Source organism: Neomonachus schauinslandi, chromosome 12 (assembly GCF_002201575.2).
Source record: "Neomonachus schauinslandi chromosome 12, ASM220157v2, whole genome shotgun sequence".
NCBI classification, from domain to species: domain Eukaryota; kingdom Metazoa; phylum Chordata; class Mammalia; order Carnivora; family Phocidae; genus Neomonachus; species Neomonachus schauinslandi.
Genome location: NC_058414.1, coordinates 83446631 through 83465662, shown reverse-complemented (window position 1 = coordinate 83465662; position 19032 = coordinate 83446631). Strand labels below are relative to the sequence as shown.

General features: G+C 48.1%; 1 protein-coding gene and 1 non-coding gene across 3 annotated transcripts in view; both read right to left on the bottom strand.

The window, feature by feature from the left end:
* Positions 1 to 8856: 8856 nt before the first annotated feature.
* NRF1 (nuclear respiratory factor 1) overlaps positions 8857 to 19032 on the bottom strand; it is a 143535-nt gene continuing 133359 nt past the window's right edge. For both annotated transcript variants that reach the window (XM_021699278.1, XM_044920290.1), the window contains exon 11: positions 8857 to 9973. In XM_021699278.1, coding sequence (XP_021554953.1) covers positions 9810 to 9973 — 164 coding nt within the window. In that variant the 3' untranslated portion in view covers positions 8857 to 9809. The remainder of the gene's footprint in view (positions 9974 to 19032) is intronic.
* On the bottom strand, positions 18332 to 18436 carry LOC123326445. The gene has a single exon (XR_006541104.1). It is a non-coding gene; the product is annotated as a small nucleolar RNA U13 (small nucleolar RNA).

Genomic DNA, 19032 nt, shown 5'->3' with positions numbered 1-19032 from the left:
CCTGTCCTGGCCACAGGTCTCCCGCGGGGCGGAGTGGACAGCAAGCAGGTGTGAACAGGTGGTGCGAGGCGCTGGGCCCCGAGTAAGGAATGGCCCCCGGGAAAGGGGGGAGCCTGTGGGCTTTGAGTGAAGGCAGCACCGGGACTGAGCTTGGAGGAGAAGAAGGTCTGGGGGAGGAAGCAGCTCCCGGAGGAGGAACAAGCCGGAGCCACCTGACGGCAGGAGGAGGGGAGCTGGAGGCCCGGGACGTGCCCCTCAGTCTTCAGACTGAAGGATGTCAGTGCCAAGGTGGGAGCCTCTTCTCCCCACAGCCCTCTGCCACCAGGACACGGAGGGCATGTGGCCGACACAACCGGGTCTGGACAGAACAGGGGTCTCTGTTGCCCCTCTGGGGGCCATGTGGCAGTATCTGGGGACACTGGATTGTCCTAACTGGAGGTGGGGGCTGCGCAGCAGAATGAGAAGCCCCAGTGTCGTCAGAGCTGAGGCTGAGAACACCCAGCATAGGACGACAGGTTAAAGCAGCAAGTTGACATCTGAAGAGAAGGTTAAAGCCCTATGTTTAGAATGGGAGAAGATATTTGCAAATGACACTACAGATAAAGGGCTGGTATCCAAGATCTATAAAGAACTTCTCAAACTCAACACCCAAAAAACAAATAATCAAGTCAAAAAGTGGGCAGAAGACATGAACAGACACTTCTCTAAAGAAGACATACAAATGGCTAACAGACACATGAAAAAATGTTCATCATCATTAGCCATCAGGGAAATCCAAATCAAAACCACACTGAGATACCACCTTACACCAGTTAGAATGGCAAAAATGGACAGGGAAAGAAACAACAAATGTTGGAGAGGTTGTGGAGAAAGGGGAGCCCTCTTACACTGTTGGTGGGAATGCAAGTTGGTACAGCCACTTTGGAAAACAGTGTGGAGGGTCCTCAAAAATTTAAAAATGGAGCTACCCTATGACCCAGCAATTGCACTCCTGGGTATTTACCCCAAAGACGCAGATGTAGTGAAAAGAAGGGCCATATGCACCCCAATGTTCATAGCAGCAGTGTCCGGAATAGCCAAACTGTGGAAAGAGCCGAGATGCCCTTCAACAGATGAATGGATAAAGAAGATGTGGTCCATATATACAATGGAATATTACTCAGCCATCAGAAAGGATGAATACCCAACTTTTACATCAACATGGATGGGACTGGAGGAGATTATGCTAAGTGAAATAAGTCAAGCAGAGAAAGTCAATCATCATATGGTTTCACTTATTTGTGGAACATAAGGAATAGCATGGAGGACATTAAGAGAAGGAAGGGAAAAATGGGGGGGGGCCGGGGAATTGGAGGGAGGGATGACCCATGAGAGCCTAGGACTCTGAGAAACAAACTGAGGGTTCTAGAGGGGAGGGGGGAGGGGAGATTGGTTAGCCCAGTGATGGGTATTAAGGAGGGCACGTACTGCATGGAGCACAGGGTGTTACACGAAAACAATGAATCGTGGATCACCACATCAAAAACCAATGATGTATTGTATGGTGACTAACATAATAAAATTAAAAAAAAAAAAAAGTCCTATGTTTAGGTTAGGGGAAACCCCTCAGTTGTACAAGGGTAAGAAGGGAGGAGACCAGACTACTGAAAGGAAGGCAGAAGAGAGACCTGGGGACTTTGACCACACATTCACCTGGGATGGCCCTGAGGGAGGGACGGCAGCAGGTCACAGGAGGTAGGCAGGCTGGGTCTGTGCCTTGGTCCGGGTCTGGTACCATCTTCAGAGGGTCCGCAGCAGAGAGTGGGGCCAGACCAATGACATTTCGGGTGCCCACATGCCCTTCTGCGGATTACATAATCGCTCGCTCACTTATACGTGTAAAAGACATATTTTAGGGAGAAAAAAGGTATTTTAGGAGGGCCTGGCTGGCTCAGTTGGAAGACCGTGTGACTCTTGATCTCAGGGTTATGAGTTCAAGCCCCATGTTGGGTGTAGAGATTACTTAAAAAAATAAACTTAAAAAAAGATATTTTAAGGTACAACTTCTTTGGTTTTCACTGGGAGGGTCATTCAGGAAATCTAGTCCACCTTCTATTTGGAAACTGCTCACCAATCTCCAGGGAAAGCTGGAACCGGAGATTTTGGTTGTGAAAAGGTTTGGGTGGGAATGTGAACGCTGTTTCAATCATTTGGAAGACTGGAGACATTATGGTTCTCTGTGACCGCAGAGGCGGTGGGCTTTGCAGAGAGGTGGACTGTTTGTCTCCCAGAAGAGCTTCCTTACGGTCCGTCAGGCCGTGACTTAAGACAGGTAAGCTCTCCATCTCTGGGGATGTTCCTGCAAAGGTGCTGGGGTGCTGGGGTGGGTGGCAGCCTTAGATGGGGGCTGAACCAGTTGCCTTGTCATTGTATCGAGTGTCACTTGATGTTGAAGCTGGTTCCTTGCCCAAGCGTGGGTCGCTCGCATGTCCTAAACTCCTGAGCTGTGATCTAGGCAAGATTCAGCTCATGCGCACAGCTTTTTAAAGGCTATTGTGTTGAGCAAGTTGCAAATTAATCAAAGAACTTTGGATTCATAATGGATGTGTCTTTTCTCAAACAGCAGATACTGGAAAGCCAAACTCTGTAGTGGTAGGGCTGGTGGGCTGTGGGGTTTTGTTGGCGGATCTGTCCCATACAGGGTTCTCGAAACTCTGCCTTCAGTGTTGGCTGAAGCCTGACCTGAACCTTCCAGGCCTCTCCCTGCACTGACTGGCTCCATTGGGGTTTCTCAGGGAGAGATGCCGGCTGGAATAGGAGGCAGCAATGAAGGCCCCTGCCAAGCTCCATCAACAGACATCTCTGGAGGGTCTCCTGTGTGTGTCCTCCACCCCCCACCAGCATCCTCCCTGTTCTGTCCTGGAGGACCCCAGCTTCTGGGAGCCAGCCTTCTGCCTCCGCAGCTCTCCTGAGAAGGTAGCATGGGGGCGGCTGGGGGCCAGAAGCCTTTAGGACCAGGAGAACAAGGACAACATCTTGTGGAGGTTATGGGGGAGGGGAGGTGCAGACAGAGGAGGCCCTCATGGGGAAATAGATCCATCCCTTCACTGCCGCTGATGAACCCACAGGTTTCAAGTGTCTTCTCTCTCTATGAAGACAAAGGCATCTCACCTTGACGGATTTGAACACCATGTGGTTTTATTTTCTGCAGTCATGACCTTGACCAGGTTCTGTTGACTCTCTCTTCTAGCTCCTTAATTACATTTTGAGTGAATTCCATACCTTTATAAACATGGTTCATCATTAAGTCCAGACTACCCTGAAGCTTCAGTCTCAAACTCAAGTTCAACTCCACCCTCTTCCAAGCTCCAGGACCCATAGTGTTTCAGGTGGGGGTGTGGTCTGCCTTGTGGATGGCTACCAACCCTCTGTCCTCTTGATCCAGATCCTCCAGGATTGGGAGGTGGATGGTGATGGGCAGACAGGGAAGATGGGAAAGGGAAGGCAGAAATCGTAAGAGCCAAGCACTTCCCTCAAGGCCAGTGACCTTGATGTTCCTCTCCTGTTCCCTGCAGGTCTTACAAGGACCAGGAAGGGGCCTCCTCAGATGGTTCACTCACTGACAGCTGCTAACCATACTTACCTCCCCTACCCTTTCCTTGGATAGTTGATGATCTGTGAATAAACGCTTACATGCCACATTAGTTTAGCTTCCCCCAGAATACCTTCAAAATTGAGGTGTTTGAAAGTAATGCTCAAGGCTTTAAAAGCCTAAGGAAGTAATCAAAGCCACTGCTTTGGATATAAAAATGTAGAAGATGCTGAGTGTAAAATAACTTGGGAGTTCCCTTCAACTTTAAGAAAGTATTTAGCACTTTGTTTCTTTTGAGTAACTGATGATTTATTCCTTTCTTCTAGTAACGTGACTTCTTTGTCAAGAGCAGAGCTAAATGGGAGCCTTCATCAAGTCACCCATGTTGACTCCACCGTCGGCAAATGTGTGGCCTCCTTTTATTTGGTCTTATCTTCCCATTCCCATTCTCTCACTTCATCGCATACATCTTTTATATAACTTTCACGTTCTTTTTGGGGAAAAGTGTTAGGACCTTTTGGGGGGTGATGATGAAAATGTTCTAAAATTAAATTATGTGATGGTCGCATCACTTTGTAAGTCAGCCGAAGACCATCGAGCCGCTCACCTGGAAATGGATTACCTGACTGGCATGTAAATTATCTCAATAAAGCCACTTTTAAACACCTTGAGGTTATTGGGATGCTGGGAGTGCACAGATGGGGTGCACTGTTACCCCAGTGACCCCCTAATTTCCTGACTTTCACAGACCGGGAGAGTTCTTTGGTAGCGGCCACGTGAGGCAGCAGGGAGGCTATTAGGATCCCAGCTCCTTTGTCCCCTGGTTGTCACAGCTTGGGTGGAGATGATGGCGCTCCCAGCCCCCTTCTTTACCTGGGAGGAAGACCGCCCCCCAATCCTGCTGGCCATTGCTGATTGGCCTGGAGGCAGACACGTGACACCAGTTGGCCAATCAGCTATGCTCCCCAAGACTGCGGCTCCACGTCTGGGGCGGGAATATGCGTCACCTTGGGCTTCGAAGACGCGGATCCTTGGCTCCATCAGCCGCCCGTCTTTTCTCCGGCATCTCTGGGTTTCTGCTGTTCACACCGGAAAGGCTTTGATGCCGGGCGCTTTCTGGTGTCACCTCATTCCGTCTGGGCAGGCGGGCTGGGCCTTGCCAGAGGTGTTGGGACCAGTGAGGACAGGACAGGGGGCCAGGACTCACAGCCTGGACCAGCTCACCTCGGCGCAGGTCATCTGTGGAACAGTAATGACACTCGACCCAGCTAATTCATTGGGAGAAGCAAAGGACATCACCTGGGCGTTGGTGATAGGGTCCCCTGAATTGTTCATCAACCGCTGTTCTGTACAGATGAGAACCCTGAGGGCCAGGGTAAAGAATCCTATTATGTGATTAGTCTCCCTTAACTTTTGTGAATTAAAAAAAATTTTTTTTTTTGGCAAGAAAGTCCCGTTGTGACTGTTTTCTGCAACAATTTTGGTAAATTCTGGCAAATTTCAGACAAGATTATTTGGCTTAAATATTGTTCTCTATAAGAAGTAGTTCTGGTAAGGGAAATACATAGGCACAAATTAACAATTTAAAAAAATATTTTAAGTAATCTCTGCACCCAACCTGGGGCTTGAACTAACAACCCCAAAATCAAAAGTTGCATGCTCTACTGACTGAGCCAGCCAGGTACCGCCCTCCCCCCCCCCCCTAAATTCTTGTTTTAAGAATTTAGATGGTAAGGCCAGGGCAGGAGGAGCTGAGTGCAGTGAGGGTATGACCCTGGCCAAGAGTCAGAAGTCTGGGTGCAATGCTACCCTCATGTGGTTCTGAGTCTCTCTGCCTCTAGGCTTTAATCTTCATAGCCTAAATGAGGGGTGGTGGCTAATGTCCCTTCCAGCTTTAAAATTCTCTTCCACGCAAGGCCACTGGGGAGCCCAAAGACTGAATGGGACTTAGGCCCAACTGACGACTTCACAATCCAACTACTTTTCCAAGGTTTGGCTTGGCCTCCTTGCCCGGAGCTTCTTGGGTTTTAACATCAACCGATCTCTCCATAGCTTTTGGGCCCTGGGGCTTTTAACGATGTAAGGACAACAACATAATGTAACTACTCATGCCCAAGAATGAGTTCAGGCCCCAGCATCTTCACTACCCTTTATCCTTGGTAGGATCACACAGGGCCGGATTTTTCTTGGAAATAACATCAACATTTTTTTCACATCAAATTATTTAACAATGTTAACACTGGCTTTTTGCAGAAAATTTTTGAGTAATGAGAATGTGTGGGAATGGATGTTTTGGGTTCCTTGAATTTCCTAAGGAACCACTAGAAACTAAGGTCACTCATCAGATGAGACGTTTTGAGCATCTGCTGTAGTCAAGTCCCTGTGCGCCTTGGCCCGTGTGCTCGTGCGTGACGAAAAGGCCCAGCTGCTGGGAGGCCCCTCTGGTGGGGTGAGCCCCTCACAACGACCATGGCACCGTCAGGAAACCCTGATGGCTGAGGCTGCCTGTGGGCTAAGCTCAGGACTCACCTGGAGTTTTCTTTAAAGATGAGAATCCAGATGTGCAGCTTGTTTTCTGACACCTACCCCCTGAATGGTTGGCACGAACAGGGTTCTTCGTAGCAGAGTTTGATCCAGGCCCCCTCTCACTTCATCGCATACATCTTTTATGCATTTACCTTGTGAAGTTGCCAAGTGTCAGTTCCCACAGCTATAAAATGGAATCTAACCTCCGTACAGGGTTGGGGAGAGGATGAGAAATCACGGTGTCGGAGCATTTTGCAGTGTCCTGTGCAGAACAGCTCTTTAGTTCCTGCTAGTTACAGCACTAGTTCCTTTGCAGCCTGGATGATAAACTACTTAACGCAGAGGACCCTTAAGGAGGTAAAAGGAGAGAACAGAACTCGTTCTGCTACAGCACTCCATCCAGATGGCACCTTATCACCCTGGGCTGCAACGATCTGCTCATATGAATGTCTCCTCCCATCTTGTTGCCCATGGGCACCTGCCAGGCTGTATTCATCGGACACATGGTAGGCTATCACCAAGTTAAACAAAACTGGCCCATGGGCCAGATCCGGTCGGCAGGTGTAGTGTTTTGTTTTTTTCCCCTGCAGAGTATGTAAAGGATTTTTTGATTTGTTGTTGAAATCAGGACATCTGTACACAAATCTGGACTCCCCACCTTCTCTGGAAAATTACGAAGATGGGGCTCTAGGGCCCACATTGCTCCCACTTGGTGGCAATCTGCGGACAATTCTCTCTACTCTACCCGCCCCCACGCCTCCCCGCCTCGCCCACCTGAACCGCTTCCCCTTTACTGAGCAATTTTACCTACCAGGCCCCTGCAGCAGCTGCCGGTGGTGACTCAGGCAGTAATGGAAGCAAAGGTCTCCGTGAGCCCCACCAAAGAAAGTTTTCAACACATGCTTGTTGAAAAGGCAGCAGCTGGGTCTTGCCAGGCAAACAGAATATACTGTAGAGTGAGGTACCTCCAGAGAGAGGCTGGCCCCAGAAGGAGGTACTCTAGATAACCCAGCTGTTCCTGGGTGGCCAATGGCAGTGATGTTCGGTTGGTTTGGCTGCGATCAATCCTCTTTTTCGGTCCACCCTCTGGTGAAAATAGGCAACAGTGTGCCATCTGCTCAAGAAGGGGGAGAGGGGGTGCTAGCTTTATGAGCCACTGTCAGTCATCGAGGAAAACACCTCTGGTCTTCTCTATTCAATGATTTTAATCACTATCACCAGGAAACCGACCCAGCATCCAATAACAAAGGGGTGGAGGGCATCGTTCGAGGCTGAGGCACAGAGCGGGCACAAACACGGAGGTGCCGAACCACTTCGGGTGGGGTGACGAAGGGCCTACAGCTGGGGGTGTGGCAGGAGGTACAGCTGGAAAGATGGCAGTTGCCGCATGAAAGCAATGAGCCAGAGTGAGGACTTAAGGAAAAATTAATGGCTTGAGGCCTCTGCTTCAAGAAGGATAATCCACTGTGATAGTGAACAACACTCCCGTGCAGGGAACCCCGATGGACAGGCGCCATCGCCCAGCCTGAGTTTTAATGTGGAATGCAATTAACCCCTAAAGAAAGAACTCTAGAGTAGAGTTTTCAAACCATCTTTAGAACTTTTCAAGTTAGATCCCAGCCCGCCACCTGGCCCTGCACCCTCAGGACAGCCGTTTATAAAATGAATTCAATGGCGCTGCTCCCGAGGCCCTGCCCTCGCTCCTTCCAGGGCTCTGCAACGTTGCGGAGCACCATTCAAAGACCACCGAGGTTGAGTACGAGCACCTTTCACAAAGCAGAGGAAGCCACCCCAAAGGAGTTCCAAGGGGCCAAGTGCTCCTATAGAGATGAACAGTCCCACTTCCTGTTGCCACATTTTAAACTATTTATTGAATGAGGCAGTAATAGACAGAATGGAAAACAACACAGAATCCATGCTCTGCTACTTGGGTTTTGCTTTTCTTCTTCTTCTTCTTCTTCTTTCTCAAACTATTAGGAGGTTATTTCACCACAAAGGAACACGGACTTTAAAGCCCCCGAACAGCTTCACAATGACGATAAAAAATAATAATTAAAAAAATAACAAGTTGTAGAACTAGGACTGTTTATATGTAAATTTCCCTCCCCTCCCCCTATTACGTACAGAAAAAAACATACAAAGAACATTAGATAGTTTTATATAAAACAAGCAAATACAAGAATCTGAAACTTTTCTCAAAGGCTGAGCAAGATGTGAAGAATCTTTTAATGTCGCATTAAAAAAAACACATTAAATACACTATCACACATGGGGGCCCGGGAGGAGGGAGGAAGAGTTGTCCCTGTACTCAAGGAGCAGAGATTTGGCCTGTCGAGAAGTCAGGTGAATTTAGCCACTGCAGACTCAGGGCTTGCAGCTGAGAAATCACAGGATTTAACAGTTCCCGAGAACACCCAGACCGGTCAACACCTGTGAGGAGGAGGCTGTGGGGCCTGGCCCACCGGGCCACACCTGGGAAGACTGCAGCGGACCTTCTGAGACAGGGCCTGCCTCAGGGCTGCTGGAAACACCCAGGTCCCTTTCTCTTCCAAGGCCCCTCAGCATGAAGAGCAACCTTCCTCGAGCCAGGTGCTCCTGTTACTTCCAGTCTCCTCTGTTAAGCTACAGGAAGTTACTGGAAAGGAAAATATTGCTCCCATTGGTGTGCCCTGGTCTTGGAAGATTCTTCTCTCCCTCCTTCCTTTCCCCTTCCAACCCCTCCCCTCCCCGTCCCACTCTCTCCCCTCCAAGCACACGCCCACAAGCACACTTAACGCGCACGCGCTCCTCAAACCCTTAATACTTCTGTTACCTTCAGTTCATATACATGACCAATTCAGAACTGACCTTAAAACCAAAGCAACGTTTTAATAGTCATGAGATCAAGAAGGCTTCCTGGGAAGGGGAGGAGATGGGTGGCTGAAGAAATCCCTCTTGTCCCTGCCTGGAGCTTTAAGGACATTCACCTGCCTATGGCAAGGTCAGCACCTGGGCCAGCCCGAGGAGCGTCTCAGCTGCCAGACCATGAGGCCCTTGGACCTTGCAAACACAACTTCTGGACCCCACCCTGTTCTGGAACCTCCTTCCTCAGGTGAGTCCAGCAGGGAGAGTTCTGGGTGGCCACTGGGAGGCAGCTTTGGTGAAGGGCATGGTCACCTCCGCCTGAGTTTGTCAGTAGCTCAACGCATGACCCTGGTATGAACAAAAATTGGGTGACTGTGTCTGGCCACGTACCCTACACCCACTAAACTGGGTGAATTATTTTTTTCCACAGCTCACCTTAATTTCATACAGATAATTCCATGCGGGTTTCATATATATATATATATATATATACATACATATATATATACTTTATATATATGTAAATGTGTATATCCATATGTACACATATACATATATTCACACTCACACATACACACACATAAGTATACACACATGTTTCTGCAGAAAGAAGTCCTGCCACAATTTGGCTTTTTTGGGACAGTGAAATTGACAACACAGTATCTTATTCCACCAATCCCAGAAAATCAAGAGTGGTGCTTTAAAAAATGCAATTCCAAAACCCACTGCCTTTCTTCCTTTTTAAAAAAAAGGTTAACAAAACTTTTCTTCCAAAGTCGAGAGACTTAATTCCATTTGATTGCACCTCTGCAAACGTGTAAAAAATTTTGAAGTAGACTAGAAAATGATGCCATCGTACGGCTGCATGTCACTGTTCCAACGTCACCACCTCCACAGCCTGGCCGTCCATGGTGACTGTGCTGTCCGATATCCGGGTGGTCACAGGGGCCATGGCCACCTGCACCGGCCCGTTGCCCTGGGCAAGGCTGGTTACCACAGTCTGGTACATGCTCACGGGGATCTGGACCAATCCTGGGGAGACAAAGGGGAGACTGTTGGTGGGGATCGGGCTCAGCCTCCCAGATGCTGGCTGCACAGAGCTACCAGCCCCAGCCCTTCAGGGCACCACTGTCAGCCTCATGTAATTGCCCACCGACTGTCCAGGCACAAATACACCCCTCCTCTTACCGACTGTCATTCTATAAAACGGACTCTCAGGAAAGAAAGTTCGAAGAAACTGTGGAAATGGGCCCCGGGGCAGGGCCTCCCCAACTTGCCAGGAGATGAGCCTGCCTGCTTCTAATTTTAGGAAGCAAGGCTGGTGAGGTGTGAACCCTCCTCCCCAGCCCAGCCCTCCTGACTGCCTCCTTCCACTGGGAAAGGCTGCCATTAATTTTCTTTGATGTTCTGCTACCGACTTCTTCAATTGTCTGCCTGCCTATGCTGTTTCCCTCGGCTTGAAAAAATGTCTCCCTCAATCCTGTCCTGTTTTCTTGGCCACTGCCCCTTCCTTCAGTGTTTGCTTATTAAAAAAAGAGGGGGGGACTCCCGGGTGGCTTGGTCAGTTAAGTGTCCGACTCTTGATTTTGGCTCAGGTCGTGATCTCAATAAGGGTTGTGAGATTGAGCCCCGAGTCCGGCATGAGGTGTTCACACTGGGCGTGAAAACTGCTTAGGATTCTCTCTCTTCCTCTCCCTCTGCCTTCCCCACCACTCTCAAAGAACAAAACAAAACAAAAACAAAAAACCTAGGGCATTGTTTTCTTGATTTTAGGTCCACGGACCAGTAAAATTTAAAAATACATTTTGGGATCAACTTAAAAAGACCCAACTGTCTCCTAATATCACTATCATTGCACAGTAGAAAGGATGGTTTAACACAAAGAAAGGAAGAAACACATAATCGCAGAAAAGGGCAGTCTTTCCTAAGAAAGAAAAGTTGATAGTTTTATATGACATATTAAAGAAAAAAAAAGGATTTCCAGTTAAATGAGGCAGAATAAATGCACGTTATCAAGCTCCTCTTCCTCTTGAAACTAAAATTAGAATGAAGTGGGAGGAAGGATATCAATGAGGGATGTCAACATGTTTTTGGAAGATGAGAAGCAAATGTCAAGTGGTTCTGACTTGTCAGAGCAGTGGAAGTAGCAAGCCCTGTGTCCATGGAGGGAGCAGGACATGTAGGCCTCACTACCGCAGAAAAAGACGACGCTGAAAACAGGGATTGGTTAAAAGCGTGTATTCAACTTTATGAGACCAGTAGCTCTCACAAATCCCAACACCCAAACACCTTGACCTTTGTTGACAGGACATCTGAAGTTCCTCCACTGTACTGAGAAGCTGACCTGGAAAGGCCGGGAAAGACCACAGTGGTATCTGTTGGGTGAGGAAGTGGGGGGAAGACCCTGAAGTCCTGGTCTGCTGTGCTAGCCTACAGATCACCTAGCTATGCCCTGCACTGCCTGACAACCGGCTCTTAACTCTTCAGGAACACAAGGTTGCAGACAAGGTCAGGGTGGGGGAAGTGGGGGGAGAAGAAAACAAAGGCCCCAGAACACTAATATCCTCAGAGAAGAGATTTGTATCATAAAAATGGGATGCTTTTCTTAAAAAGGAATATGAGGAAAACTTTAAAATAAAGAATCTAATAGACGAAATACATTCCAAAGAAAGCAGAAGATAAAGTCAAGGAAATTTCTCAGTAGAAAAGATTAAAAGATGGAAAGGAGAGAAAATATGAGACCATAGGGGTCCAACCTCTGATAAAAGAGAATTCCAGAAACAGTAAAAAAAAAAAAAAAAAAAAGAAATTATCAGACACACTGTAAATAAATTTCTAGAGCTGAAAAACGAATCCACATTGAAAAGGCCCATTAGATGCCCAGCAGACAAGATGACAAAAGATCAAGACACTAACATGCATCTTTGCAAAATTTCAGAACACCAGGGATAAAGCAAAGATCCTGAAAGATTCAGAAAGAAAAAAAAAAGTCCTATAAAAAGAACTGGGAGTTGGAATATTGTGGGACTTCTCGAAAGCAAGCCTAGAAGCTAGGAGATCAAGGAGCAGATGCTTTCGAGTGTCTGAGAGAAAGTGCTTTCCAGCTAGAACTGTTTCCGGCCCAAGAAATGATAGCGCTATCAATTGACTGTGAAGGCAGAAGAAAGGCATCTTCAGACCTGTAAGGGGTCGAAAAGCTGGCCACCCATGCATGCTTTCCCAGAAAGCCCTGAAGGATGTGCTCCAAAGCAACGAGAGAGAACTACGCGAGAGGTGGCTGTGGGATCTAGGAGACAGAGAACCCACTGTGGAGAGCTGCGGGCAGGCTGAGGGGCCCCGGACCAGCGTTCTGCAGCAGGTCTGAGAGCACAGAGAGGGGAGACCGGCACGACGACCTGGGCATGAATACTGAGAGGGGTTTTCCAGAAGTGGGGTAGAACCGGTGATTACTACCTAAAACACAGAAGGGAAAAAGCAAGTAGTAACTGTGATAATATACTTGTCTTAGCAGTGACCAGTTTTTATGTAGTTATAATAATATAAACATACAAAGTGGGTTATCAAGAAATTGTAATAATGTCTCAACTCAAGAAATAACGATTTAAGACTTTCAGAGCAGGAAAGATACACACCAGAAAGAGCGGGCATGAAGTGCTGCCTCTAAGGTATAAAAAAAGGCCTTTTAAGTCCTCTTTGACATTTAAAGCCATATTATCACTTTGCTGAAAATAAAAACTAATTTTAAAAAGAGAATGTTTTATCAGAATATTTTCTAATGCAAAAAGAAACCCCAAAAAACAAAAACCATGTTATTTTACAATGTTAAATTAGATCTGTTTTCTAGAGGAAAGTCTTGCCAGTTTGGGGATCCCTATTTGATGATACAACATGAAACAGGCTTGATGTTTTGTTTCGTGACAGTCATTTTTGGAAATCCAGGCTCACCCTGCTGTGTGTTAATAGGAATGGAGGGCCTGACCCACCCCCTGCTCACACTTGCTGTGTGGGCCTGGAAGGAGGAGAGACCAGCCCACACTCACACACAAAGCTGAAAGGAGAGCAGGCGGAGGGCCCAGCACTGACCTCAGAATGCTGTGGGGTTCAGTTTCCCTCATCTAGACTTTGCATACGGCTCTTAAATGTCTCTAACCAATCCTCTTTCAGTTCACCTCTCCCTGCCACCTGAGAGATCTTTCTAGACCACGTCACTCCTCCATCTCAAACTGTTCAAATTCCATGTTAAAAAGGTTCCCAAAGGGGCACCTGGGTGGCTCAGTTGGTTAAGCATCTGCCTTCTGCTCAGGTCATGATGCCGGGCTCCTGGTATCAAGCTCAGCAGGGAGCCTGCTTCTCCCTCTCCCCACTGCTCGTGTTCTCTCTTGCTATCTCTCTCTCTCAAATAAATAAGATCTTAAAAAAAAAAAGGTTCCCAAAGCCTATTAAAAAATGGTCATGTTTGACATGGTATTCAAGACATCTCGTGCTCTACCCTGGTCTAGCTCTGCAGTCTCCCCTCCGTCCTTCACCACAGGCACTGTGCGCTTGGGGCGCCAGCCTGGCTCCTCTCACCTCCCAACACAGTGGTCACACTCCTTCCTCTGGGCCTTTGCTCACATTGTTCACTACTGGGAGTCCCACACTCTCTACTCCTTCCCCTTTAAAAACTGGTTCAAAAAAAAATGAAAATGAAATTCAAAAAAATATATAATGGAAATGAAGTTTAAAAAAAACCCAAATAGGGGCGCCTGGGTGGCTCAGTCGTTAAGCGTCTGCCTTCGGCTCAGGTCATGATCCCGGGGTCCTGGGATCGAGCCCCGCATCGGGCTCCCTGCTTGGCGGGAAGCCTGCTTCTCCCTCTCCCACTCCCCCTGCTTGTGTTCCCTCTCTCACTGTGTCTCTCTCTGTCAAATAAATAAAATCTTTAAAAAAAAACCCCAAAACCCCAAATATAATGGAAATGAAATTAAAACAAAACCAAACACAAACAAACAGGTTCTGGTGTCCCTCCCCTTGGAAGCTGGCCCCATCCCAGCCCCAGTCAATACTGACAGTGGCCCAGTGGGCACGGGCACTGGAATGCATCATCTGGCGTGGCCAGTAAATGTGTGTGGACAGGCCTTCCTGTTTGACAGAGGGCGACTTCAGGGCCAGGCGTGGCTCTGGTTCATGTGGTTTCCCACGATGTGAGGTACAAGATGTGCCAGAAGGGCAACAGGCCAAGGGAGTCTATTAGCGGCCTCAGCAATGTGCAGCTGGGCCCTACCTCCTGGCCTCTAGACTCCAGGCATGGCCTGAGTGTGTGAAGACCGTACAACCCTTCCCCCCCCCGGCAGTGTATTCATGATCATCATCGCTTCTGTCCTCTCTTCTGGTCACAGAGGTGAGGCAAAACTCATGAAGCAAGGAAGAATGTCCCTGGCAAAGCCAGAATAGCTGTGTCCTCCTGCAAAGAAGCCAAATGCTGGCAAATAGCAACTAACCTAGAAGCAAAGACCAGTCTTGTTTCTTTATTCTCACTTCTGAGCCTGATGCAGTTCCAAAAGCTCCAAACTGGGGGAACAAGTTGCACCCTTGATAAATACAGGGACCACTGTGAGCAGGGAGACTTCCTCACGGTGAACCACCAGCCTGGGATCGGGGTGTCACGGGGATAGGGGTGGGTAGAGACTTAAAGAATTGTCATAGTTACATCTCTGGCTTATGATATGTTTTCCTTTCCTATGCCACACTCAACACTGTTGTTACAAGTTTTAGTATCATGGAAGATTTGCTCCAGGATAAAATGGAGAAAAGGGCAAATGCAGAGATATCTATTGGCTGCCATTGCTATAACCAGAACATTCTTCCGAACACAAACTGATCCTGTTGCCTTCTTTTACAATTCTTCAGTGGCCCGTGGGGTATCAGGTCCAAATCCCCTTGCAGGATTTAAACCCTTATGTCAGCCTCTATCGTTCAGTTCAGCCTAGTGACCATGAATCGCCACCCGCTTTACACTCCAATCAGGTGAATGACCTGATTGAGTCCCCATGACATGCGCACAACCTTCACTTCTGCCTGGGATGATGTGCCGGGACTTGCTCCTCGAAGGGGCTCCTGTTCTTCCCTCCACAGTCACAGTTAGTGGCAGTCCCTCCTCCTTGGCCTTAGCCCCTCTTCGGAGGTCCCGAGCCCTCTGTACTGGCCTCCATGGAGGCAGTGACCGTGTTCACCATCACTGTTTGCATGTCTTGTCTTTGGGAGGACTGTCAATTCCTTGAGGGATGGAGTCTCCATCTTTGAGTCCTCAGCAATCGGCGGGGGCTCAGTAATGATTTCTGCAGTCATGGAGGGAACCTGCCTTCTGAGGTTGCACAGGTGTCCCTTCCAGAGACGGGGTGATTAAAGTGGCCCAGTCTGAGGGTTATGAGGCAGTTTCAGAGCGGGAACTCCCAGTCCAGAGAACGTTCAAGTAAAAAGGACTACATTCAGGACTCATCCAAAGAAAACCACTTCTAAAAGATTTCATCTTCTGGGTGTGCCTGGGTGGCTCAGTCGGTTAGGCGTCTGCCTTCGGCTCAGGGCATGATCCCAGGGTCCTGGGATCGAGTCCTACATCGGGCTCCCTGCTCAGCAGGGAGCCTGCTTCTCCCTCTCCCTCTGCGCCCCTCCCCCTGCTCGTGCTCTTTCTTACTCTCTCTCTCAAATAAAATCTTAAAAAAAAAAAAAAAGATTTCAGGGATGCCTGGGTAGCTCAGTTGGTTGTGTCTGCCTTTGGCTCAGGTCATGATCCCAGGGTCCTGGAATCCAGTCCCGCATCAGACTCCTTGCTCAGCAGAGAGCCTGCTTCTCCCTCTGCCTGCCACTCCCCCTACTTGTACTCGTCTCTCTCTGTCAAATAAATAAATAAAATCTTTTAAAAAAAATAAAGATTTCATCTTCTGTATTTCACCTCACGATCAGGGAAGGAATAAATTTGGCCTCTACAACTGTAGGATGAAGTGACTCCTACACAAAGCTGTCTTGAGAGTGAATGGTGACAGCAACTGCATCTCTGAAAAGCTTTACGGAGGGCAAAATTCCATGCACGGGGTCATTTCCTAGCCCCAAATGCCTTGAAATTCCAAGGCCATTATTTTCAGTCTACCTCCACCTTAAATCTGCGCATTACCATCCTACTGTGGGGATTTTAGAATTTTGGAATTTCTCTCTCTCTCTCTCTCTCACAAACAGCCATTTTGGCATGGGATTAGATTAAATCGTCTCAGCGGCTCTGACCCAGAGGCCTTCCCGTCTACGGAGGGGCAGGGGGAGGGGCCAGAGGCCTGCAAGCCAGCGCACTAAGTCGGTGGCTGCCCTTGGAGGAGAGATGATTAAACGCTGAGGTACAGTAATCAGGCTGGGATTGTCCCTGCATCTGCTCAGCCCGGCCCTGATTAGCCCTAATCTAGAAGGCGTATGTTAATCTCAGTTTGTATTCTGGGTCATTTCGATTGATTAAGCAAAGGAAGCCCTTCACATTCTACTTTAAGGTTGGAAGTTCTCTTTTTTGTTTTTCCGAGAGACCCTGTACAATCCTAGCAGTATGTCTCTTAGCATTTGTATAGCACTTTTCAAAGCCCTCTTACATCCACTGTGTCTCATCTGGTTTTTGCTAAGACCCTAGAGAGCAGGCACGGCAGGTGGTCCTCCCTGTCACAAATGATAGGCAAGTTCCTTTGGCAGAAACAAGGACTTACCCTAAAGGCACATGTTATAAAGTCCTGAAGATTTAGTACCCTAGTCTCTAGGACCCCAGTATTTCAAAGCCATAAGAAACCTTAACATTCATTCAGTTTAGTAAATCCCTTTCTTTTTCTTTTTAAACTCAAAAGTAAACAGATAAAAAAGTTATTAAAAAAAAGTAAACATGGAGCAAGAGAGACTGAGTGGTCTTTGCCCCAAGATGACTGAGTTGTGGCAAAGCCAGGGGTCCAGGCTCTCGATGTGGGAGTCTTTCCATGCACCCACCCGCCTGACCATGGAAGACACGCCGGCAGGGACCTGGAAAGTCTCTCTTTGGGCTCATCGCTGCCTCTCCCCTCAGGCTTCCAGGCAAGGTTTACAGAATTGGCCAAACTGGGAAGAGGCCAAAGGTGCCTCGGGAGCCACAGGTCCCAGGCACAAGGATTTCCCTGTCTGACAGCAGTGAGACTAAAATCCCTGGAAGAACTGCTGGCCCTGTAAAAGACGAGACCTGACCCTGCCCATTTCTACCCTGCCGGGTGGGTATCACATACTCAAGCCCACATGGTCAAACACACTCCTCCCAGTCTTCCCCCGGGGCAGCAAGTGGCCATCACATCCCTCCAGTTGCCTTGGCTGAAAACTTCACAGTCATCTTTGACTTCATACGCGGTACATCAGCAAATCCTGTCAACCTGCCCTTCGCATATAAACCTGGAGTTCCGCCACTTCTCTTTGCTGCCTCCCTGGACAAAATCCTATCATCTCTTGCCAGGACTACATTTAAAAAAAAAAAAAAAATTTTTTTTTATTAGAGGGAGAGAGACAGCGTGTGTGTGGGAGGGAGGCGCAGAGGGAGAGGGAGAGAGAGAACCTTAAGCAGGCTCCATGCCCACAGGGAGCCCCAGCATAGAGCCTGATGTGGGGCTTGACCCCACGACCCCGAGATCATGACCTGAGGTGAAGTCAAGAATCGGATGCTCAACCGACTGAACCACGCAGGCATCCCGCCAGGACTATGTTTTATCTTCCTTTGTAATCGCCCGGCTTCAGCCCTTGCTCCACTATAGCCGGAGGGATCTTCGAAAATCTCCACATGACACGATGGGTATCAGGACAGCCTCTGAAAATTCAGATGCCTGGGCTAGGTTGGTTCTGATGCAGCTCACACGCTTCAAAGGTTTCCTTTCAAGTCAGATGACCTTCTCAGGGAGGACACGCAGGGAGACTGACCTCCAAGGCGGCCAGGCTTCTACTCAGAGTGCTCCAAGGAGACCCCTGCACAGGGTCTGTTTTCGAGGGACCTGTTCATCTCACCAGGGCCATCATTTCGCACAAGGTGATCGTCTGCCTCTTACGTTTCCCCCCTTTCAGGAGAATCTTGATTTTAACAGATACTTCATTTTGAAAAACAGGTAACACAGAGAGGGCACAGTATAGGGTTGAAAAAAGTCAGTCTCCCTGCCAGAGGTAACTACTGTGGCTAGTTTCTTGGCTGGTCTGTAGTCTACTGAGATTGTGCACTTGGAAACGTGTGTATGTGTGTCTGTGTATCTTCCCCATTTGAACAATGTACCTCGCTTTTTCGGGATCTTTACTTACAAGTATGAACAGAGTGGCTTTATTTTTTTTTTTTAGTGGCTGCAGAGTATTCCACTTGCATGAAGGTGCTTCATGTTTTTTTCACGTCAGACGGGTCATGTGTTGCCGTTGTAACAAGGTCTGAGCGAGGCACACGGCGCACAACAGTGTGAGCGCCCCCATCATCGTGCTTATGAACTACGGAAGGATCTAGAAGTGCTTGATTTTGATTAACCAGTACTCTGATGACTCACACCTTGGCTTTCCAATCTTTTGCTGTTATGCCAAATGTACTGCAATTTCTCACAAATGCGAGGATAACTACCAAAGAGACAACTTCTTAAGAGGCGATTTATACTTTAAAATTTCCTAGGTGCAGTAATGGGGGAACGCTTAACTGTTCTGCTCAGCCCAGTTCCTTTCAAGACTCAAAATAATCTACCTCTAGTAGTGGGATTTAAGATTAAGTGACAGGGGAATATACTTTTGGACAGACATCTGTCTTTGAGCCTCTCATATCACATTACATGGGTGGCAGATAATGCCATCACCTCATAAGCCCGGTCTCGTCTTCTAATACAAGTGACCATTTGCTCATGTTAAGGGGCTTGGCCTTGTTGTCTGCAGAAGAGGAGGCCACGAGGCTTACAGTGGTCTGTCTCTGATGGTGGCACCAGGGGAGGCTTTGTGGTAGACCATGGGCGCCAATGAGAGTGACTCGGAAGGTTAGGGTCACAGCCTTGCATACTCTGTGAATTTATCATTCATGAGCTGATCTACTCTATTCCTGACCTCTCCTGAGGTAA